General features: G+C 52.5%; 1 protein-coding gene across 2 annotated transcripts in view; it reads right to left on the bottom strand.

The window, feature by feature from the left end:
• PPP2R2C (protein phosphatase 2 regulatory subunit Bgamma) overlaps positions 1 to 23,493 on the bottom strand; it is a 164,851-nt gene that overhangs the window by 12,986 nt on the left and 128,372 nt on the right. For both annotated transcript variants that reach the window (XM_013964782.2, XM_018049709.1), the window contains exons 6-8: positions 16,656 to 16,820; positions 5,890 to 6,059; positions 141 to 232 (exon numbers count right to left, since the gene is read on the bottom strand). In XM_013964782.2, coding sequence (XP_013820236.2) covers positions 141 to 232; positions 5,890 to 6,059; positions 16,656 to 16,820 — 427 coding nt within the window. The remainder of the gene's footprint in view (positions 1 to 140; positions 233 to 5,889; positions 6,060 to 16,655; positions 16,821 to 23,493) is intronic.

Genomic DNA, 23,493 nt, shown 5'->3' with positions numbered 1-23,493 from the left:
CTCCTTGGAACACGTTGATTCCTTTGGCTGGATAACAGGGAATTCTGGCCCCACCTACCCTCCACCCACCCACCCCTCCCCGCCCCCCCGCCAGATCAGCAACTGGGCCCACAGGGTGAAGGTCCAAGGTCTGAGGTTACCTGTCACTCCCATTCCAGGCACATTCGAACTTGTCAAAAATGCAGTCGTTCTCATACAGGGAGCAGAGTTTGCTCCGAAGGTAGTCATGGACCTGGCGGGAGAAGGGAACGACGGGGTGAGTCAAGGGGGTGCCTGGAGAGTCCTGGTCCCCTCTCCATGAGGAGGGTCTCAGTGAGCAGGGCTGTGCCCTCTGGGGTCTGGATGGCACTCCTGACTCAGCCCTGATCACTGGGAAGGGTCCACAGCCTGGCACACGGCCAACCCCTGAGCTGTGGCCAGACGGGGACAGTCACAGTGACGAAGGGAACCACTTCCCGGCTCTGCCCCTCCCTGGCTGTGTGACCCTAGACAGTGACTTTACCCCTCTGAGCTGTGGTCTGTTCCTCCTTAAAGTGATAAGAGCACACACCTCATGTGCTGTTCTGGGATCAAATGTAAGTGATGGGAGTCGGGTCTTGTCCTCTGGGGACAATAGTCACCGTGAGCACACTGGTGACCATCATGGAGAAAAAGAGGACGCTCACACAGGCCTCTCAAGTGTGATCTCAGTAGGTGTTATCTGTCCTGTTTATAGATGAGGCACTGAAGCTCAGAGAGAATAAGTAACTGGCCTGAAGTCACACAGCTTACAAGGGGAAGACCAGGATGCTCTCCCAGGGTAACCTGACACCACAGGAGAGTTGGTGACCCGATCGTGCAAGCTCTGTGCCCACGGGGCCTCCTGCTTGTCAGCTCTCTTCAGGGACATGGTCCTGGCCTCTGGGTGGGGGGAGTGCACGCATGCTCAGTCAAGTCCGACTCTTGGCAGCCCCATAGACTGTAGCCCACCAGGCTCCTCTGTCCATGGAATCTTCCAGGCAAGAATACTGGAGGGGGTTCCATTTCCTACTGCAGGGGATCTTCCCCATCCAGGGATTGAACCCACGTCTTTTGTGTTCTCTACATTGGCAGGCGGGTTCTTTTACCACTGAGTCACCTGGGTGGGGGAGGGGCAGGTAAATGGGTAACATGAAGCCTGAACGCCTGGCTCTGTGTGTCTTCATGACCCAGGAGAGTCACTTAGCTGCCTGGAGCCTCAGGTTTCCTGTCTGAAAAGGGGGTCATGAGATCCCTCCCCTGGAGAAGAGTGTGAGGATTCTAGAAGACGGATGCAGGGCAAAGCACCAGGGAGCTATCTGTGACCCCAGTTACCTACAGGGGGATGGAGAGAAAGAAATGTCCAACTCCTGCTAGGCAGTGACGGTGGAGGGGGGAGGAAAAAGCAGGTTTTCATCCTCTTCTGTCTGGGAATCTCTTATTCATCTTTAAAAACTGGGCTTTAGAGGAGGTGCCCTTCTCTAGCAGAGCTTCCCGGGTGGCGCTAGTGGTAAAGAACCCACCCCCCCCCCACCACCCCGCCAATGCAGGAGACGCTAGAGGCATGGGTTCAATCTCTGGGTCTTAGAAGACCCCCTGGAGAAGGGAATGGCTACCCACTCCAGTTATTCTTGCCTGGAGAATCCCATGGACAGAGAAGCCGGGTGGGCTACAGTCCATGGGGTTGCAGAGAGTTGGACACAACTGAGCGGCTGAGTACACTGAATGCCTCCTCCGACAGCCTCCCTGGATTTCCCCAGGCTACACATCTCTGTCTGACTCTTTCCTTGGGGCACTGGAGGCTCTTGACCTGACTTTGTGTTTATGTTGACCCCACAGCCTAGAAGTTTCTTTCTTTTTTTTTGTCTCAGAATCAATTTTAATTATTTTTATTTTTTCATGATTGTGATTTTGTTGTTGTTTCCAGGCAGCTTTTCTTTATTTATTTTAAACTGAAGGATAATTACTTTACAATATTGGCTTGATTTCTGCCAGACTGGAAGGTTCTTAACCCAGGACTTCCTCAAGCCTTGGCCAACACACCCCTCCCCAGAGAAGGTTCTCTGCCCGCCCCGCCCACAAAGCTTGCTCTCCCGTCCTTATCTTCCCATCTGACCTGCGCTCTTGTTTTAAATTCTGTCCATAGGCTGACATCACCCAGATGTTTCTCTCCAGCCAGGATCTCTCTCCCAGAAGCCCACACTGGACCGTCTAGCTGTCTACAAGGGTGGGCCAGAGAGCCCTTAAGGCCGAGCACGGCTGAGCCCTGGTCGTCCTTCTATCCCTCATCCTTCCACTGGTACAAAGGCTACAAATGACCATGTTTTTCCTTATCTCTCACAGCGACATTCAGCTTGTCCAGGATTCACAGTGATCCGGAGCCAGTCCCTCTCACCACATCTGTCCTACGCTGCCAGCCTGCTCCAAGCACCCCCACCCAGCTTATTGCAAAAGCCCTCCTGGTAGCTCTGTGTCTGCTCCCCACGCCCCCCAGCCTCGGTCTATCTTATAGGCAGCAAGAGGGATTCCTTGGAAACTAAGCTGGACCATGTCATGCCTCTACTCAAAACCCTCCAGGGCACACAAGTCCCCCTGGTCACCTCTCTGGCCTCAGGCTTTTCTTCCCTCCCATAGGCTAACTCTGCTCCAGCCGGCTCCTCACCATTCCTCGCGTGCACTAACCGTGTTCCTGCCTCAGGGCCTTGGCACTTGCTGTTCCCGCCCCTGGGAACACCCTCCCTGCGGAAAGCTCATGCCCTTACTTCTCCTAGGCTCCAGCATGCCTGTTTCCTCTGCCGCAGCCTCTGGTTTATTTGCCATCCTTTGGGAAGCCTGTGACTATTTCACCTGCTTGTTTGCTTGATTTCTGGGCATCTTTCCTGCTGGAATGGATGTCCCTCCGGCAAGACCTATTTGTCTCGTTCCCCAACAACTTCCCAGTGCGGTGCAGAGGGCCTGGCACATCACAGGGCCTCAATACAGTTTTTAAAAAGTGAACGAGTGGTATCAGAGGCAACTGGAGACGGCGTGGCTGGGCTCCCCAGGTGGGCCACTTGTCTGAAAGAAGGAGCGGGGTCCCTCCCCAAGCCTTTCCCCTTCCTCCACTCTGCTTCCGTAACAGCCCTCGGTGACTCTCCTACGGTGTGTGTCTGTGGCCTGAGGTCTCCTGACCCACGGGCACACCAAGCTCAGGTTCACTGTGTTCCTGTCGGCTGGGACCCTGGAGGGTGAGGTGGTGGCTCCTACCCTCCCTCTGAGCCCAGGGTCTATTGGGGCACGGAACGCCGGCCCGGGGTGTGGAGCGACTAAGATGAATGGGATAAACGGTGCCTGGCCTCATCCCTGGCCGCAGACTGTGGGGTGCTCACGTTTGCCCGCCAGGCTGGCATGTGTGTGTGCTCCATGCAGTCACGGCAGCCTCACTGATGCACTCGTCCAAACACACGTGCTCTTGTCTCCTGCACACTGAGTGCCTCCCGCCCTCTGGTGGCAGGGTAAGGAAGGGCGTGGGCTCTGGTGTAAGGAAGATGTGAGCACGGATCTAAGGTCCACTGCTTGCAACTCTACCACCACAGATATGCCATTTAGCTCAGTTTTCTCCAAATAAAATGGGATCGAGAGAACACCGTCTCCACCTCTCAGGGCAGCAGGGAGGCTTAGAAGAGGAAAGTGTGCCAAGGTCTTTGATCAATGCAGCATGTGCTGAGGGCTGGCTGACTCAACACCCCTTTCTCCCTGCCTTCTTCAACCACAGAGGCCATAAAGCTACTAATTTTCCCAGTTTGGTCATGGGCTCATCCTAGCCAATGAGTTGAAAGAGGTCTTCTGAGGAGTATTCTGGGAAAGCTTTTGTGTTCCTGATAAAATATGCCACAGATCCAACCAGCACAGCCTTTCACATGTCCTCTTATTTTCCTGCCTGGAAGGTTGCCATCATTCCTGGAGTTGTGGCAGCCGTTTTCCCACCATGAGGTATCACTCAGGAAGGTAGAAAACCAACATGATGCAAATGATGGGGAATTAAATCACCAAAGCAGCTGCTGGGACACTGAATGGGGCAGGAAGCCACTCACTCTTTTGGGACACTCCAACTTCTCTAAAGAGAGAAAGGCTCTTATCTAGTCAGTGCTGCAAGTCAGCCAAACACAAATCTGCAATACACAATTTCCAGTGCACAGCAACTAAAGACATTAGGCACTATGTTGGTTTTATGTAGCTATTACTATTTCAGAATCAAGAGGTCAGTGGGGCCAGAAGCCAAGCAACCAGCTTTGGGCTTTGTCCTCGAGAGCAGTGATTCTCCTGCTTTATTGGGTCCTCATGTGCTTTGAGAATCTGAAGGCTCTGGACCGCCCCCCCCGCCCGCCCCCCGGCCAAAATGCTCATATTCAACATCTAGTTTCAGGGTCTGTGGGCCTTTGCTGCCTCTAAGGACATGAAAGGTTGGTGGTGGGGGAGGTGCTAAGGGAGTTGGAACACTCATGTCCCTGGACAAGCTCTAGGAAGGCATCAGAGTGGTCATCCCCATAGGCCTGAGCAGGGGTTATGTCATTCCTGCCCCAGTCTCTGACCCTTGCACTCCTGAGGGTCGGAGGAGGAGCTGATCTATTCCTGGTTGTGCCATGGGAGCCGGAGGCCTGCCTGGGTCAGAACTGGAGGGAGTGGCAGCACTTCTGGTAAACATATGTGGCCAACAAAGGAGCCCTTTCATGAATCCATTGTCCTGAGGAAGCTGGGGGTGCTGGCGGGGGGAGGGTGCACCAGAACCTTCTGAGACATTGTTGTGAGCACAAGGCTGCCAGAAGCATACGTGTCCAAGGTCAGACTCTGAACCCCAATCCTCCCCTCTCAGCTCTGTGCCCCTTCCCAGTGGGGCCCCTCCCTCTCCTGGGACATGCTGCACCCCTGGCCTTGGCATGATGGAGGACAGGGAAGGGGGCTGTAGGGCTCCCATCGGGGCTCTGGGTCTGTCACTGCCCAGCTGTGAGGCAGCTCCCCATATCATCACCTCTCAGTACCCCAGGTTCCTTCTTGCCAAATGGGGCCCATGGTGCCCTCTTCAGAGGGGCAGTAAGGAATAGAGGTGACAAGTGTAGGTGGCACCCTGTGTGCACCTGATGCTTGGTGACACTAAGAATTGGGCTGGGTCTTCTGATGAGGTCTTTTCCCACTCTTATCTGCATGACTGAGTCCTACAAGGTTCAGAACAAATGTCACCTCCTCCAAGAAGCCTTCCAGATTGCCCCAGCTAGAAACATAACTGGAGCAGCTATAAACCAGTCCTATATTTTTACCAAATTGTAATATCACATGAATTTTGTCTTTCATTCCCTCATATATATGGATGAATCACAGCAGAAAAAGAACAAACAACTTTCCAGGCAGGTGTCCCAGGCTTCATCCTATAGGCCTGGATGAAAAAGCCGGCCCCGAAGATTTAGAAATGTACCAAGCTCCCATTTCACCACTGCATCACCAGCTAAGGATGCTCCCTGGGAAAAGGCAGTGCTTAACCTGCCTTAATGGTAGGACTGCAGACACTGGCTACAGGGGAGGGAAGCCATCGTCTGCACCCTCAAATTGAGCCCAGTGTGAGGTTCATCTTTGTCCTCTGGGGCCTGAACTGAAGGTCTAGTCACAGCCCTGCTTCTGAGCAGGAGCCAGTAAGCAGAGGATCCTCAGCACCCTGTGAGGCGAGGCTGAGCTTGCCCCTGGGCTGAGCTATGTGAGATGAGCTGCCTGATTTCTTGAGCCTCAGTGTCTTCACCTGCAAAATGGGCTGATGAAAGCCACTGATAGCTGGGAAAGCCCCTCCGTGCAAAAGCACAGGGAAGGGCTGGAAGTCTCCCACCCACAGAAGGGCTCCCAGGTTTTCCAGGTCGCGGCGCCCACCTGGTAGGTCTCTATGGGCCGCGCCTCCATGTTCAGGTCCCAGACCTTGACCGTGAGGTAATCGCGGGTGAGCATGTACCGGCCGCTGTGACTGAACTTCACATCTGACACGGAGGAAATGATTTCCGAGAAGAAGGAGCGGTTACTGGGGTCCTCAGGCTCTTCAAATACTGCGGAGACAGAAACAACCAGGTCACTGGGCTGCTCCCGCCTGTGAGGATTCCAACAACAGACGGCTCCGTTTCCGCCCTGGGCTCATGCAGTCGTTTATTCATTCACCAAACCTATAACTAAATACTGGCAGGCACAGGCCCAAATGAATCCTCCAAGTGGGGAAGAACTAGCTCTTGGAACAGTATTTATGGAGATTTACTCTGATCCAGATTCTGCGCTGAACTTTCCCAAACATGAGCTTATCTAATCCCCCAACATTTTGGCCACCTGATGCGAAGAACTGACTCATTGGAAAAGGTCCTGATGCTGAGAAAGATCGAAGGCAGGAGGAGAAGGGGACGACAGAGGATGAGATGGTTGGATGGCATTACCAACAAGAGGGACATGAGCTTGAGTAAACTCCAGGAGTTGGTGATGGACAGGGAAGCCTGGCGTGCTGCAGTCCATGGGGTCGCAAAGAGTCACACACGACTGAGCGACTGAACTGAACTGAATCCCCCAATAAAAATGTCAGGTCGGTACCATTAATATTCCCGTCTTATAGCCAAAGAAACAGGCATGGATGGTTAAAAGAAATGCCGGAGGTCTCAGAGCCGGAGTAGCGGTGCTCACTGTGCTGCTCTCTGCTGCCTCCTGCTGGCGAGGACTGTGAGGCGTCCGAGCATCCTGGAAGGGGCTGGGCCACGCTCTGGACCAGGCGGGGCACCCTGTGCGGTTCTAACTGGCTCAGGGGCCTCTGTTCCTGGTGTGCTGGGCACACATGGCCGAATCCCACTCTAAGGTGTGCTGTTTGGCTGCCACAGGGGTTGCAGCAAAATCAGATCTTGCCGCCACAAGTACAACCTGTGAGTCCCGTTGGCCTCCCACCTCCCATATTACTGCAGGCCCGCTGCTCCACACAGGACGTTGCTTTCCTGGCCTCTGAAGGCGAGAGCTTCCTGCCCCTACCAGACATCCCAGAGCTGGGTCCCCAAGCAGTGTCCCCTCCCTGCCATCTCTGTAACCAGGCCTTCCTGACACACAGAGGTCCCTGTGCAGCGGGATGAGCTCTTCCAGGCTCAGATCTGTTGCTGGCTGTCGCACCAGTTTGCCGACCAACACCCTCACTGGCCAATCAGACCCTACAGTGGCCCTGGTCCTGTGGCAGGATGGACCTTACGGTCCCTGATGACCAAGTAGGACCTGGGCTGTGGATGGCCCTGGACTCAGGGAAGAGGATGGGGTGGTGGGTGGGCAGCCATATCCAGCCAGTCTAGAAGGACTCAAACGTTTGATGACCTGTCCAGCTGTCCCCACGGGGCACCAGCTGGATGAATGTTCTGCCTGCTGGCCTGCTATGAGCCTCCAGGCTTCAAACAGGGAGCACAAGGTTGACCACGTGTCCCCAGAGGCTCACCAGAGTGCCCCATTTACTGGTGCCTCTTCTCTGGGGACGTCCCATACGCCACTTGCCAGGTCCGTCCCAGCCCCTTACACCCCATCTGGGAACCCAGTTTCCCACTTGTCCAAGGCCGACACTGCTCCTGCCTTTCCCAGAAATACAGCCCCTGCCCAGATTCCCCTCTGCAGGGTGGCAGGGAACGTCTCCAGGCCAATCTGATGGCCTCGTGTGCTCACGTCTGCAGGCATGCATTCGTTCTCTCAGTTAGCCAGTCCATGCTGAGCACCCACCATAACCAGGCACTGCGTGAGGGCCTGGGGTGCTGCACTGAGCAAGGCCCCCACTCTACTGGGGCCCCCATTCTCCTCCCAAAGACAGACAGTGAAGCTCAGTGACATGCAATACTGTGGGAGCAGTGGTGAGTGCTGGGAGGAAAGACAAAGCAAGTGAGGATACAGGGAGAATGACGGGCTGGTGATTTGAATGCACAGGGCCTCTATGGGAGAGAGCATCTGAGCAGAGATGTGAATGAAGTGAGATACCAGGGAGGAGGACTCCAGGCAGAAGTCATATCATATGCAAAGGCCCTGGGGCAGCGATGAGCTGAAGGCCAGGGAAATTGAGAAAGGTGTGAGCCTGGAACTGTAAAGCAGGGGAAGGGCATCATCCCACGGGCAATGGGAAGACACAGCAGGGCTTGGAGAGAGGGTGGGCAAGGCGAGCTGTGGGTTTCTCCAGGATTTTGCTCCCTGCGGTGGTGAGGAGACCTCCTGGTGGGTCACCTTTAGCCTCTAAAACCTCTGGATTTTGACTGATCATCTCACATAATTGTGTTTTGTACCTGGTAATAGTAATTAAACTGACACCTTTATTTCTGCAGATATCAACATTCATAATGTTTCTTTGTTAAGCCCCAAATTAAATCAATGACATTTCCCTCTTCTCTCAGATGCATGGAGTAAAGAAAAAAAAAATTCAATACTGATTCCCTACTTAGACTAAAGCAGTGAGATTCTGTATTGTCTTTAAATGAACAGGGATATGGACCTAATATTTGGGGGCAAGGGGGCAGATGGATTTAAAGAAGTGTACCCCTAACTCTCAGCAGGGACCACTCTCTCAGGGTGGTGCCCTGTACTTCCCCAGGTATGTGGCAGGAATTCTCTCTCGATTGAATCAGCATCTCTGCTGTGAGGGGTCAGACAGAAGGTAAGATATAAAAGCATGGATAGTACTATTGAAACATAGCCATTGGGCTTCCCAGGTGGTGCTAGTGGTAAAGAACCCATCTGCCAATGCAGGAGACATAAAGAGACCCAGGTTCGATCCCTGGGTCAAGAAGACCCCCTGGAGGAGGAAATGGCAACCCACTCCAGTATTCTTGCCTGGAGAATCCCTTGGGCAGAGGAGCCTGGCAGGCTATGGTGCATAGGGCTTCAAAGAGTCAGATGTGACTGAGGCAACTTAGCATGCACGCTACCATATGTAAAACAGATAGCCGGCGGAAGTTTGCTGTGTGATGCCAGGAACCCAAATCCAGTGCCCTGGTGCAACCTAGAGGGGTGGGGTCAGGAGGGAGGTGAGAGGGAGGTTTAAGAGGAGGAAGTGTATGTATGCCTGCGGCTCGTTCACATTGATGTATGACAGGAACCATTACAATATTGTAAAGTAACTATCATTACCCTCCAATTAAAAGTAAAATAAAAATTTTTTTTAAAATATAAAAAGCATAAAGTGGGGTCTGTCTCTTGCCCCCCGACTTTGTACCCCTTGCCTGCCTCACTGGTTCCCTCTGGCCTCCACCCAAACCACGAGGTCTGGTCCAGCTCACTGCACTCTCACCTCCCAGAGCTCCCACGCCTTGTGGGAGTTTGGTGACCTACGGGGGCCAGAATCACAGAGGAGCATCCATATGGGATGTCACAGGGCCATGGCTGTGTCTTCTGCCAGCTTTAAGGAGCATGGAGCCACAAAAGTCAAAGGCTGAGAGGATGATCGAATCCATAGTTGAAAACAGAAGCTCCCAACAGCCCACGGCAACCTCAATTCTGGCTGTCCGTGGGCATTTCTGATGGTTTGTTTTAAGCACAAAAGCACCAGAACTGAAAAAGATTAGTGGGAAGGGGTATTAACAAGCCTGAGAAAAGTTATACAGATAAGCTCTCAGCTTTCTTTTCAAACATTTCTATGACATTGTTTTGTTGCTGTTATTTTAATGTGTTTTCAAAATTTATTCTTATTGGAGTACAGTTGCTTTTCAATGCTGTGTGAGTTTCTACCGTACTGCAAGGTGAATCAGCTATACGTACACATATAGCCCCTCTTTTTTGGATTTCCTTCCCATTTACGTCACTACAGAGCACCAATAGGGTTGAAATTTTCAATACAACTATTTTTGTTGTTGTTGTTGTTGAAAGACTGCAGAATCTTCTGTATCAATCGCCACCCCTACCCCCACAGCCTGAACGTCCCCAGAGCATTAATAAGAGACAAGGGGATCTCCCTTCTGATTGACAGAATCACTGAGGGCATTTTACAGTAATTATCGCCAACAAGAGTTTAAAGAAGTGCATCCCCAGAGCGTGGCGGGCTCCATCACACCTTCTCTCCCCTGCCCTGATTATTTTAAAGTTGAGAGGCTCTGGAACAGCAGATACCCATGTCTCATCCTTTTTTAAAAACTAATGTTGCATAATGAAGGCTCCTGTGGCCCTAGCTGGTTCCCTGACAAACACGCCCTCCCCTCTGGGTGTCGCTGCTGTCACACATTGGAGAGGTGTGAGGCACCCCCTGCCTGTCACGCTCGCCTGAGTGAAGAAAGGGACCCTGGGGAGGTTCTGAAGCACCTGGGATGCAAGAAAAGGGAAGTGAAACCTGAGGTGGGGGCCGGCCTCATACACAACTCCGATGTGTCCTTCTGCTTAAAGCCCTCTGTGGCTCCCAGTGCCCATAGGTCCAAGGTGCAAGCTCCCACATGTAGCCGACAAAGCTCCTTCCTAATTGGGCCCTGCTGCTCCAGTCTCATAAACCCAAATTCCCCTCCTGCAGCCACATGCGGACCCCCTTTCCCACCAGGGTCCCAGGACCTTGAATAGGGTGAGGCAAGCAGAACCCGAGGGCAGGCACCACATTGAACAGCTCACTCTTGGGGTCGCCTGAAATGAATGTCTCCTTCCATGGCACGACTTAGGCATCTCACTCGCCTTATCCTAGCCCTTGCCCTGCCATATACTAGGCAGCAGAGTGGCCAAGCTCTGTGTGACTTCAGGCAAGCCCCTTAACCTCTCTGAGCCCAAGTTTCCTCACCTGGGGGGCAAGCATGGTGAGACCTCCAGAGGTAACACCTGGAAGCACCTGGCTCAGTGAGGTGCTTGAGTAGCTGCTCAGTAAAAGAGTTGTTTTTCCCATTGTTTTTGCTCCTTTTTTCTTTCCTACCTGTCTTTCCTACCAACTCCTATAAACCCTTCAGAACCCCAACTCAAATATCCTGTTCTCTGTGCAGCTTGTCCAGCTGTTCGCCAAAGAAATCAAATGCTCCTCCCTGTTGCCTGCACAGCCCAGGGGTGCCCTCTTGTATGGCATCAGTGAGGATAACCTGGTTACCCTGTGGGGCTGTGAGCTCTTGTCAGCCTGTGGATGGTCTTCTCTGGGCACGGATGGGGAGGTGGGGGGTTAACTGAGCAGGCAGAACTGACCAAGTGGGACTGGGAGGAAGGGAGGTTCAGGGCTGATGGAAGAATGGCCCTGGCTTGAGCCACATGCTCAGGGACAATGGTGCAGGGCAGCGAGACCCTGGAAAGAAACATGGACGGACAGAGGTGGGGCTGCAGGGCTGCGGAGGTGGAGAGCCGAGATCGGCCTGAAGGAACAGATGGGTCCTGCCTGGTCCATGCTCCTGCTGCCCTAGCAACGGGTCCCTCTTCTGCTCTGACGTTACGAGAACATCCACTTGAAAGATGAACACGTGTGTCCAGGCAAGTCCCACCTTGGGCTCCAGGATTAGCAAGGGGGTGGGCCATGGATCCTGTTAAAACACAGCCAGGCCAAAGCGCCCCGTGGTTTCCTGTGCTTTCAGAGTAAACCCAGAGCACCCACCAAGGTCTGTAAAGCCCTCGTCACGTGGATTCTCCTCTCCATGCACTTCTGACCTCACCCCCCACCTTGCCTGACTCTGCTCCTGCCACATGGGCCTCGGGATTCAGCTGCAGGGCCTTTGCACTGGCTGTGCCCTCAGCTGGGGGCTCTGCCCTGACTCATCCCCAGACATCAGGAGCCTCCCCAGCAGAGAGAGGGCTGGGTCTGGTCTTTCCACCCCAGATCCATTAGCAGGGGTGAGTTCTGAGAATCTACCCCATCCAGCTCCTTTAAATGAACCTGGTTCACCCCTAACTCCCATGAGTATTCTTTGTTCTCAAGGATGCTGTGAAGAGCAAGTGATAAAGAGCACAGGTGGATAGGCATGAGACTTCTGGAGCCTCTAATAGGCTCTGCTTAGCTGTGTGACCTGAGGGGGATGTCCTAACCTCTCTGGGCCTCTGTGTGATAAACAATAACAGCTCCCAAAGATGGCCACATCCTCATCCCTGGGACCTGTGCGTGTGTTACCTAACATGACAGAAGGCTTTGCATATGCAAGTTTAGGATCTGGAGCTGCAGAGATTATCCTGGACTCTCTTGGGTGGGCCAGCCCACTGGTAATCATGAGGAAAGGAGGACAGTCAAAGGCAGAAGAAGAGACAACAGCATGGAAGCAGGGGTTGGAGTGATGTATTTGAAGACAGAAGAGGCAACAAGCCAAGGATCACAGGTGACCTCTAGAAGCTGGAAAAGATAGAGACCGATTCTTCCCTGAAGCCTCTGGAAGGAATGCAGGCCTGACAACACTGAATTTTGGACCTCTGCCCTCTAGAACTGTCAAAGAATACATTCATGCTGTTTTAAGCCACTGAGTTCATGGCAATTCGTTACAGCAGCCATGGGAAAACAATACACTCGGTTTCCTCATCTATAAAATGAATAATCGAGGACTTGCATCATAGCACAGCTCTCAGGACTTGATGAGATGTAAACTTTGAGCAGCACCTGGTGTGTAGCAAGCCCTGGACCAACGTCATCTGTGGTTCCTGCTTCACCCAGCATGGGGCTGGCACGGAGTAGGGGGCCCACCAGGGGTAGCGACTATCATTCCCACCTATTCTAGGGAATCTTCATGTCTCTTGGCACGGCCCTTCCTTTTGGCAGACTCTGTGCTGTGAAAAGCAGAAGTGTCTGTCTATTTTGAGGATTCAAGCACAGTTGTTTCCATGGTTACACTGCCATTACGACTAGCAGACAAAAGACCCAGCTTTCTGCTGCTTTGGAGGACAGGAATCTGTGGGTTGGGGAGCAGCCTATGCCCCTTGGCTCTGCCCCTGATGATGGGGAGGGGCCTGGGGAAGCCACTGTTTCTCTGAGCCTCGGTTTCCTCATCTGCCCAAGGACAGAGGTCAACATGTGATCCACTTGTGATCTGGGATGCCCTTCCTTCAGTGAACAGAAAATCACAGACTTACCCATTGGAAAAATGATGCCTGGACCATTCATCTCTGGGATATCACTATCAGCCATCCCCTGAGTTCTGAGTAGTAACTAAATGGGTAGAAGTGAGATATAAAGAACAGGTCCTAGCCTCCAAGTCTCTTTAAAACAAGATCTGGCTCCAATAACAGCCATTTGTTTTGATTAAAAATAGCAGCCTAATTGGCAATTGTCTGCTTGCTTAATTTCTCAGGAGAACTAAGAACAAACGCCATCTGGAGAACGCAGACAGGAGGGCAGGTATTTCCCCTACTCATGACTTGTGGCAAATGAGACGAAGAAAGGAAAACAGAAGCTGCAAAGTATTTTGCAGAGCCTGGTGAACAATCCTGTCACTGGCATTAATGAGAAAGTTTCTGTGCAGAATATTAAGTTTGAGAATGAAAAGAAAATTCTAGAAAAATGCATTTTAATACAAAATTAATTCCCTTAGAAAACCCATATAAACCAATAATCAAAAAGGATCTATATGTGAGTTTTACTAAGACTTCAAGGAGAAGATATATTATACTAACTGTTCTAGGGAAAAGTAGAGACAAGGCAGCCAGCTCATTTTATAAGAGAACAATCCTCTTAATAAAACTGGACAAAGATTGTAGGCAAAGAAAATTAAAGGCCAACTTCATCTCTGATCATTTATGCCTAAAGCAGAATTTTTGTATCCATACAAAAACGTCCTCAGGAAGGAAATTTCCTGCCCTCAGTGTCACCAGGCACTGAAAAAGCCCCCTGGGGATCAGGAGGTGCCATGTCCCTCCCTTCATACCTTGGCCCTGTCAAAGCCTTCCAGAACCTGCTGAAGATGCAGAATCCTCCGTGGCCCTAATGAATGCTCACTGCAGCCCCCAGAGAAGGGGGTGAGAAATTCAATGGAGCTGAGTCACTGAAATAAAGTTACAGCTCTTGCACTTGACTTTGCGGGCTGAGTCACATGCAAATCTACACCACCAGGCGTGTGACAACGACGTGCCCAGAATCTGTGTGTGCCTGGGCTCAGGAAACGGATGACTGATGGCTGTCTTGGTGGGCGGCTGCTTGTTCAGATCCCAGGGAACCAGCTGATACAGTTCCAGAAGCCAAGAGGCTCTCTGACTCCCACGTCCAGCCCACAGAGACCATCGTTCAAGCAGCGTGGGGGGCACAAAATCATCCCTATTCTCCCTAAATTCCTGAACCCACATTCAGAAACAATTTCTGGGCGTATTTCTTTCCATGATTTTCTGTTTCCATTCTTTTGGTGAAGTAGTCATTATCCTGCTTTTCGCCCCCATAGAATCTTCCAACATAATCATTTCCCCATGTCATTAAACCCCTCCTAAGTCAGTTTTTTAAATGTCTGAACAATATTCTATTACACAGACGGCAGCATCCGGCCACACAGGTGCCTTTGCATCTCAAAGCCTTTGACCCTGCTGTGTCCTTCTAGAAGATTCTGCATGGTGCACCGGCTCAGGGCCTCAGACTGTTCCACTGTAACTGCCTCTAGCAGTGCCACTCACATGACCCTCCCTGCGCGCTGCTTTCCTGGCGGCTGTTTCTACCACTCACTGCCTCTCGGCATCAGATCGCCTGGGTAGGAGTTTATTGTCGGTCCATTGGTTCCTGCTGCACCCCAGGGACAGTGTCTGGAGCATGGCAGCTCACCGTGTGACACCGACTGTCCTGGTGGCCCCGGCTCCACCCAGAGAAGGAGATCTGCCCTCCCCATCCTGCGTGCCAACAGCTCAGCCCCTAGAAGGTGCGGTACCCAGGGAGGGGGCTTTCCCAGGACCATGCATGAGCTCCGCTGGAGGAGCCCTGGGGTTTGTGGATGGGGGTCAGTGGCTCCAGTGCTAAGTACAGACCCAGACAGTGGACATCCCACCCAGCTGTGAATGTAAGGAAGGCTGGGAGAGTGTGTGCAATGTGGATGAACCCAGAGAAGGGTGACGGGGTGAGACGAGGGGACAGAACTTGGCCAAGGAGGGAGGAGGAGCTGGCAGCTACAGTGAGTCCCGAGTCTGAGTCCCTGGGAGCTGGGGCAGCACTGTCCTCTCTGGCTGCCCAGGGAAACCAGCCCCCAGGGGAAGAGAATAACCCTGTCCCTCCCAACAGCCCTCTGCCTCCTTCACCGAGACATCGATAGAGCCCTGCAGTGGCCAGCTGGTCACCATTCATGCATTGTTCGTTCGTTCATTCAATATTTCCAATCCTGCTGGAGGCACTGGGATGGATCCAGAGATGAACTAGATTCCCGGCCCTCCCGACTGGGTCCACGTCTGCTTCCGCCCCCACTGCTGCTCCTGCAAGGTCATCCAGGGAGGACGTCATGGGCTGGTCCTCTGCCTTCAGGTGCCTCTGGGGAGCACCGCGCTGGTGGACAGCTGCCACCTCAATCCAGCACCAAGCAGCCCAGACCGGGGGTGAGGTGCACCAGTCAGGGTATCCCAGGGCCCCAGGTTCAAGCCCCACCCTGCCACTGTTTCAGTGTGAGTGACCTTGGGCCCATCTCTGGAGCCCATTTCACCTACTGTGCAGGGCCTCGGGACAGCTCATGTGACAAGACGAGCTAATGCCAGCAGACAGTGTGGCTGGGCACCCGGCTCAGTGTCCAGTGTGAGCTGTTCTGTGGTGGTTGGTTATCATATGAAGTTCCCTTGCACCTCATCCATCCCTGAATCCCCTGACACCTCTGTGGCAACCCCGAGGCTGCTCTCTGGGGGGTTCCAGTATGAAGTGACCGAGCCTGCTGGGGGAGGTAGAACAGCACAGAAAGTTCTGCACAGTGTGTAGTCGTGAGCAGAAAGCAGAAGAGGGAGCTGGCCCAATGTAGGGATCAAGGAAGGCTTCCTGGAGGAGGTGACAGTTGGGTGTGGTCCCTCTTTGACTTCCAGTGCCCAGCTCACTCCCTGGCCCTCATCTCTGCTGGGACTTAGGGTGGGGGCGGTGGGTGGCAGGACTGGGTATCTCCTGCTAGCAGTACTAAAGAGGCACTGAATCCACCCCACTCCCCGTCCCCCCCGCGCCCCCCTAGCCCATTCAGAACACCTCCATGCCCCGCCCACCCACACACAGGAGGCCCCGCCCACATTACTCAGCCATTAAAAAGAATACATTTGAATCAGTTCTGATGAGGTGGATGAAACTGGAGCCGATTATACAGAGTGAAGTAAGCCAGAAAGAAAAACACTAATACAGTATACTAACACAGATCTTTGGAATTTAGAAAGATGGTAACGATAACGCTGTATGTGAGACAGCAAAAGAGACACAGATGTATAGAACAGGCTTTTCGACACATGGGAGAGGGAGAGGGTGGGATGATTTGGGAGAATGGCATTGAAACATGTATACTATCATGTAAGAAACGAATCGCCAGTCTAGGTTCGATACAGGATACAAGATGCTTGGGGCTGGTGCACTGGGATGACCCAGAGAGATATGGGGAGGGTGGTGGGAGGGGGGTTCAGGGTTGGGAACTCATGTACACCTGTGGCGGATTCATGTCAATGTATGGCAAAACCAATACAGTATTGTAAAGTAAAAAAAAAAAAAAAAAAAAAAAAAAGAACACCTCCATGCCCCGCCCACCCACACCAGGAGGCCCCGCCCACATCCATGCCCGGCTGGGGTGCTGGCGGGCATGCGCACTTACATTTGGAGTGCTTGTCACACAGGGCGGCTGCACGCATGTCACAGAGGCGCAGGGAGCCCTTGCTGCTGCTGTAGACGAAGAGGTTGCAGTGATGCGGGTGGAACTCAGACGCAGTGATCACCTCCGTGAGGTCCTCCATGTTAGCTGGTTTGATGTCCACGATGTCTGGGCGGCTGGGTCAAGGAAGGGGCTGCAAAGGGAGGGTGTCCTCGTGGCTCTGCCTTCCCCACCTCCCCTGGGCACATCTGCTAACCCCGAGTCTGAGCTGTCTCCCCATTACCGAGACTCCTGGACAAACAGCTGACCCCAGAGAGTCCCCAGGCTGCAGACCTGCCTGTCCAACACCCCTTGTGGGTGCCCATCCACTGTCCCCATAAGGCGGGACCTCTGTCTCCTTCCTGACTGGCACTGTCTCTCCAGCCGGTGCCCATCAGCTGCCCAGCCTCCACACAGGGCAACCCGTGAGGTGTCTCCCTTCTGCCCCTCCTCTTCCAGTTGCCAATCAGAAGGCCAGGAGCCTTTATTGAGCGCAGGGCCATGGACACTATAGGTGAAGAACTTCAGTTCTCTCGCATCACTCTGGGCATTGTGTCTGATCTGAGTGGACGCTCCCAGACCCAGGCCCTTCAGCCCACAACATCAAGACTCTGCCCTGGGGAGGAGGTTCTCTGCCCTCCTGGATTTTCAGCTCTGACCTGCGTCTTCCATTCCCACTCACGTCACCATGAAGGATGAGCATAAGGCACAAGGTGTGCCAGTAGAGGACTCCAGACTCGAATACGGGGAATGCTGGATGCAGCTGTCATCTCTGCAGGGCTGGGTGGTGTGGACAGGAAAGAACTGTGTCTGCTGCCATGACAAGGGGAAACCAAGCCTGGGGGTGGGGCAGACAGCCCCAGAGACAGAGTGGATGGAAAGAGAGATCTGCAGTGTCTTTAGAATCCTAGATCAGGATCTACCTGCAGCCTTGACCCCTGGGTGGTTAAATATGTGAGCCAATAAATAAATCCATATTCTGTTTCATTGTTCAGTCGCTCAGTCGTGTCCAACTCTTTGTGACCCCTGGACTGCAGCACGCCAGGCTTCCCTGTCCTTCAGCATCTCCTGGAGCTTGCTCAAACTCATGTCCATTGAGTTGGTGATGCCATCCAGCCATCTCATCCTCTGTCGTCCCCTTCTCCTCCTGCCTTCAGTCTTTCCCAGCATCAGGGTCTTTTCCAGTGAGTCAGCTCTTCGCATCAGGTAGCCAAAGTACTGGAGCTTAAGTTTCAGCATCAGTCTTTCCAATGAATATTTAGGACTGATTTCCTTTAGGATTGACTGGTTGGGTTTCCTTGCAGCCCAAGGGACTCTCAAGAGTCTTCTCTAACACCACAGTTTAAAACCATCAATTCTTCGGCAGTCAGCCTTTTTATGGTCCAGCTCTCACATTCATACATGACTACTGGAAAACCATAGCTTTGACTGTACGGAGCTTTGTCAGCAAAGTAATGTCTCTGCTTTTTAATATGCTCTCTAGGTTGGTCATTGCTTTGTTATTATAGGCATACACAATGGCCTGCCTCAGGGAGCCCTGTGTGGCCCCCTCTGCCTAACTCTTGGGCTAGGGTGCCTTTGTTTGGCTCACAGAGAGATAGCCTGGCCCTGCTTACCTGTGAAGGGCTGTAAGGAAGTGAAACTAGCATTTTCTGTTTAGGACCAAGAATTTTGTTGCTTGAAAAGGAAGTATCCTTGGCTGATACTTCTGGAGCCAGGTATGATATGCTGGAGCCCAGACAGAGTAAACAACCAGTCCATGGCGACTCAGCAGTAAGTGGTGAGGCTGGATTCCTGTCCATCCCCCACTGCCTACAACAGTGAATTGGAACCCCTGGACGTAGCATCCAAGGCCTAGCATACCCAGGCCCCTCTTTATCTCTCCTGCTTCAGATCTATAAGTTACTGTGCCCTGAAGGCACTTTCCTCTCAGACAGTGAAACCCTTGGTCTCTGTTCTCCCTAGCCCTGTGGGAGCTCTGCAGCCCCTTCCGAAAAGCCCTCTGAAAAGCCCCCTCCTCCCTCTTCTTTGCATGTGGGCTCTGGATTCACAGAATTCCAGCTCTGCCACCTCCTGGCTGCGTGATCCTGGGTGAGTTTCTCAGCTCCTGATGCCTCAGTTTCCTCATCTGTAAAATGGGCTAACAGTTCTAACATCATAGATTTGCTGTGAAAATGAGAAGAGGCAAAGCCCTTGACAACTGCCTGATGCATTGTCAGTTGCTCTTATTATTTTTATTATCTGGAAAATACCAACTGAAACTCTGAGATTCATCTGCTCTCAGCCCTGTCTCTTTCACCTGCCCCAGGCTGCTTCCTCTCTCAGTAAGAAAGAGGTATTTTCTGACTTCTATAAACAGCAGAGTTTATAAAACATCAGAAAAGATGGTTGAATCTGTTGCAATCAGAGGCACCAAGGAGGGTCTATGTGCAAACGCTCAAATTTTGCCTGCTAGAAGCACACCATTAACCAGAAACTTAGAATCACATCAAAACAGAGGGAAAAAAGGAGGCAGCTGTCAGTTCCTGAACTGGTTTCCCAGGAAACTGTGGTTTCTGGTTTAATAAGAAGCAGAGGTTAAATCGTGAAAAAGTGAGACTAAAGTTTCACAGAGAAAAAGAGCCAAGACATCTAGGATGCGAATTCCATCAACATCAACCTGCAGCCCTGTCCTTACGGGTCTGAGCACCCACTGACGACTTTCCACGGGACTGTGCCTCCTCATGACTGCTTTAATTCCCTCTTGAACTTCAAGTGGTGTCTGGAGAAAAAGTGCTGTTGTTTACGAAATGTCATGCACATCAGTATAGCACCTGTCAAATGTTCTGTAAACGGAGCAGATTCTCCTGCAGGACCCAGGACAAAAAAGCCAGAGAGGGGCTGGGAGAAACAAATGCAGTCCTCAGGGCATGCAGGTTGTGTCAGCTGTCAAGGGACACAGGTTTTCACCGTGTTTCCCAGGGTTACACCCTCCTCGGAAGTGAAGATGCTTGCCTTGCAGGTGGTCCTCTGAGCACCCCAGGGAGAGCTGTCCCTCCACCCGAGGGAACTCAGGTCATCATGACTTGTTGCTTTCGTCAATGAATGGAGGACAGAGGTGACAAGTGACACATATCACTTCCAGGCCGAAGCTCTGGGAGCTAGCACATGCTGTGACCCTCAGGTGACCTGCGGTGGACTCGTAGCGTGAGGGGGCTGCTGTCATTTCTGAGACTTTCTGATTGTTAATTCAGGGTCACATGACCCCATTGATTGAATCAGCATCCAAATTCTCTCTCCTTTCCAGATGTCCTAAATGTTCTAGAACTGAGCTCAACAGAGAGGGAGCAGAGATATGTCTGAAGTCTCTGGAGAACTTCCGTGGAGAAAGTTTATGAACCACTTTCTAACCTGGGAGGCCGTGGAAGCTGGTGGCCAGAGAGAAGGGAGTGTGGTATGTTGAAGTCTCCTCTCCCAGGTTCCCAGATCCTGGCCCCAGACTCACACAGGGGCCAAGGCCAAGCAAAGGAGTGTGGCCTTTTGCTTGATCACAGAGTCCCTGCTCCCTGCTTTGTTTCCCATGACCTACCTCTCTCTAACAGCGCTTCTGACAGCCTCATGACAACCATGTTCAGCTTTGGCCAGCCTTCTGAAGACACTCATGATGGCTTGAGTCCACAGGGCTTGATCAGGTGTGCAGGCTCTACAGTGAACATGCCTGAACCGGAGCTACCTAGAGCCAGCTGAGGGGGAACCCACATGGACCGGGGCCCTGTGGGCTGAAGGGGCGGAGTCCCTGATGCCTGGGTCCCACCAGCAGCCATGAACCACAGCTCTTACGACTCATGCGTCACTCCGGGAATCTCTTGTTGTTTCAAACAAGACCTGGATGCAGTCGGTGCCTGGGAAAGATGATATGAAGCATAGGACCCATTTCCACGTGATGCTGGTGGAGGAAGACAAGAACACGGTCACGGCCAACCTGTGCCTCTGAATCCTAGGGGCCACAGCCATCCCTGCCACCTCGGACAGCACAGTGTCCTTCAGGGCGTGGCCATCCAGTCGGGTCCACCATCACCTGGCTCTGCTCGAGGACAAGGCTCTCCCTATGGGTGTCCAGCTCCTTGCTGGCCACTGGGTGTGTGCGGGGTGAATGACTGAGTATGTCTGTCCCTGCTAAATCTGTGGGAAGTAGTTGGGGAGAAGCCTCTGTGTGTATGCTTAGTCACTCAGTCGTGTCTGACTCTGTGACCCCATGGACTGTAGCCCACCAGGCTCCTCTGTCCATGGGATTCTCCAGGCAGGAATACTGGAGTGGTCTGCCGTTTTCCTCCTCCAGGGGATCTTCCCAGCCCAGGGATTGAACCTGCATCTCTTGTCTCCTGCACTGCAGATGGATTCTTTACCACTGTGCCACCTGGGAAGCCCTGGGGAGGCCTCTGTATCTCTGTAATTAACGTCCCAAACAGACACTGCAAACACTCCTCTGGGACTCCCACCTGAGTGGCCACATGCCTGTGGACTTTGAGACACTCGACCATATGCGGTGGCCTCGACGTTGGCAAGACCAGTGTTGGGTTGGAAGCCGGGGGTCTTGGGCCAGGTGTCTGGTCTTAGCTCTCTCTGGAATGTTCAGTTCCATATGCAAAAATCATTCCCATCCGTAAACCTTGTTTTCCCCTATTTGCAAAATGAGGGGTTGAGTATGACCCTGGAACACCATTTCTTTTTGAGGATTAACCCCCAAAGTGCTGCCCTCAGCCCCGTTTTGGAATCAGCTGCAAGAATCCCATGTGTAGGCGGTGCTTCTTCCATAGCAGGACTGACCTCTCTTGGGAAGATGTATAATTAGACTCATTTACGAGCCCCCCTCCCCCTGACAAAGCTGGATGAATTATTCATGTTCTGTTTTTCCATTTAATTGTACTCCAAGTGTCTGATGGCTTTTGTTTCACTTTCAATCACACTTTGGCAGCTACGAATGATTTTTCCCTACAAGGGAAGTTTGTCAGACACAGGTAGGTGGAGAGAGGAGCAGGTCACGCGGAGAGAAGGGCAGAGGTGGACTAGTTCTGGTCTCCACCCTTTGGCTGAGTGCAAGGTAATTTTCTCCAGTGCAGGAAGTTGAATGGTTCCCCACCGCACCAATACATATCCATGTCCTAAGCCCCAGAGACTGTGAATGTAAACTTACTTAGAAAAGGGGTTTTGTGCACATGATCAAGTTCAAGATCTCAAAATGTGTGTGGGGGGGTCTTCCTAGATTACCTGGGTGGGCCCTAAATCTGATCACAAGTTCCTTATAAGAGGACTTCCCTGGTGGCTCAGAGGTTAAAGTGTCTGCCTGGAATGCAGGAGACGAGGGTTCGATCCCTGGGTTGGGAAGATCCCCTGGAGAAGGAAATGGCAACCCACTCCAGTACTCTTGCCTGGAGAATCCCATGGAGGGAGGAGCCTGGTAGGCTACAGTCCATGGGGTCGCAAAGAGTCGGACACGACTGAGCGATTTCACTTTCACTTTCCTTATAAGAGGCACAGAAGGAGAAGCAGACACACCCAGAGGAGAAGGCCATCTCAGAGGCAGACGCTGGAGCAATGCCTGGGGCCACAGGAGCTGGGAGAAGCACGGAAGGACCCTCCCCAGAAGCCCTCGGAGGAACACAGCCCTGACAACACCTTAATTTTGCAAACTCCAGACCTCTGAAACTGTGAGCCAATAGATTTTTATTGTTTTGAACCAAATGATGTGTGAAAAGTTATGCCATCTATAGGAAACTCAGACACCCAGGTTGCTTCCTGGAAGCTGGGAAATAAAGACATGGGCATTATGCCGGGATCATAGACATCTTCCTCGACATCCATTCCAGACCGCTTCCTTCCCTGCAGGTCCCTGTTGTAGCAGCTCCAGCCCTGAAATGCTGAGCCAGGAATCAGGGCAGCTTCGGAACCCCCTGCTCCACTCCTTCCTTCATCACCTCCAGCCTGCCTCCATGTCCTGGCTCCTCCATTTGGAGGTCTCCCTGCTCTGGCCCTCAGCCCAGGCTGCCTCTGCCTCAGGGGGGCTCCCTGCCCCTGATCAGCCCCCCAACCTCAGCCAGAGTGAACTTCCTAAAATGGGGTTGGGTTCCCCCTTTCACTGCCCTGCTCCATAGGTGCCCTTCTCCTCCTGCCCCCAGCCACAAGAGAAGGCCTTCTTTTCAGGCCGCAAACATTGGCTGACCATTTTCACTCATTCTAGTGCAGGCAAAATCATTTACACCCCAGACTTCAGTCTATACCAACTTGGTACCCGTGCCCACCTGAGATGCCCTGTGGCCTGGCTCTGAGCAGATGGCATCACATGTGTCTGTTGTAGCCTCTCCACCTGTGGGTGAGATGCCCCCCTCCTGTAGATGAGTAAACAGGGGCTCAGCAAGGAGAAGCCTCTTGCTCAGGGCCAGGCAGAGGGCGGCCAGCTGAGGACAGCAACAGAATTGAGCTCCAGCATCTACAATAGGCAATATGCTGTGACTTGGGAGACAGAGAAGAATGGGGTGAGAACAACCTGACAACCTGGGGCTGAATCCAGGCTCTCTCTGCTCGCTAGCTGCATGTGCAAGTTTCTAGACCTCTCTGTGCTTCAGTTTCCCCAAGTTCAAAATGACAATGGTATACCTTACCCCTGTTTTCTGTCCATGGGATTTCCCAGGAAAGAAGACTGGAGTGGGCTGCCATTTCCTTCTTCAGGGGATCTTCCCGACCTAGGGACTGACCCTTCTCTTGCACTGCAGGCAGATTCTTTATTGATTGAGCCACCAGGGAAACCATCACCACCACACCTTAC

This window comes from Capra hircus, chromosome 6 (assembly GCF_001704415.2).
Source record: "Capra hircus breed San Clemente chromosome 6, ASM170441v1, whole genome shotgun sequence".
NCBI classification, from domain to species: Eukaryota; Metazoa; Chordata; class Mammalia; order Artiodactyla; family Bovidae; genus Capra; species Capra hircus.
The sequence above is the reverse complement of the archived record's forward strand: the minus strand, read 5'-3'. Positions and strand labels throughout refer to the sequence as shown.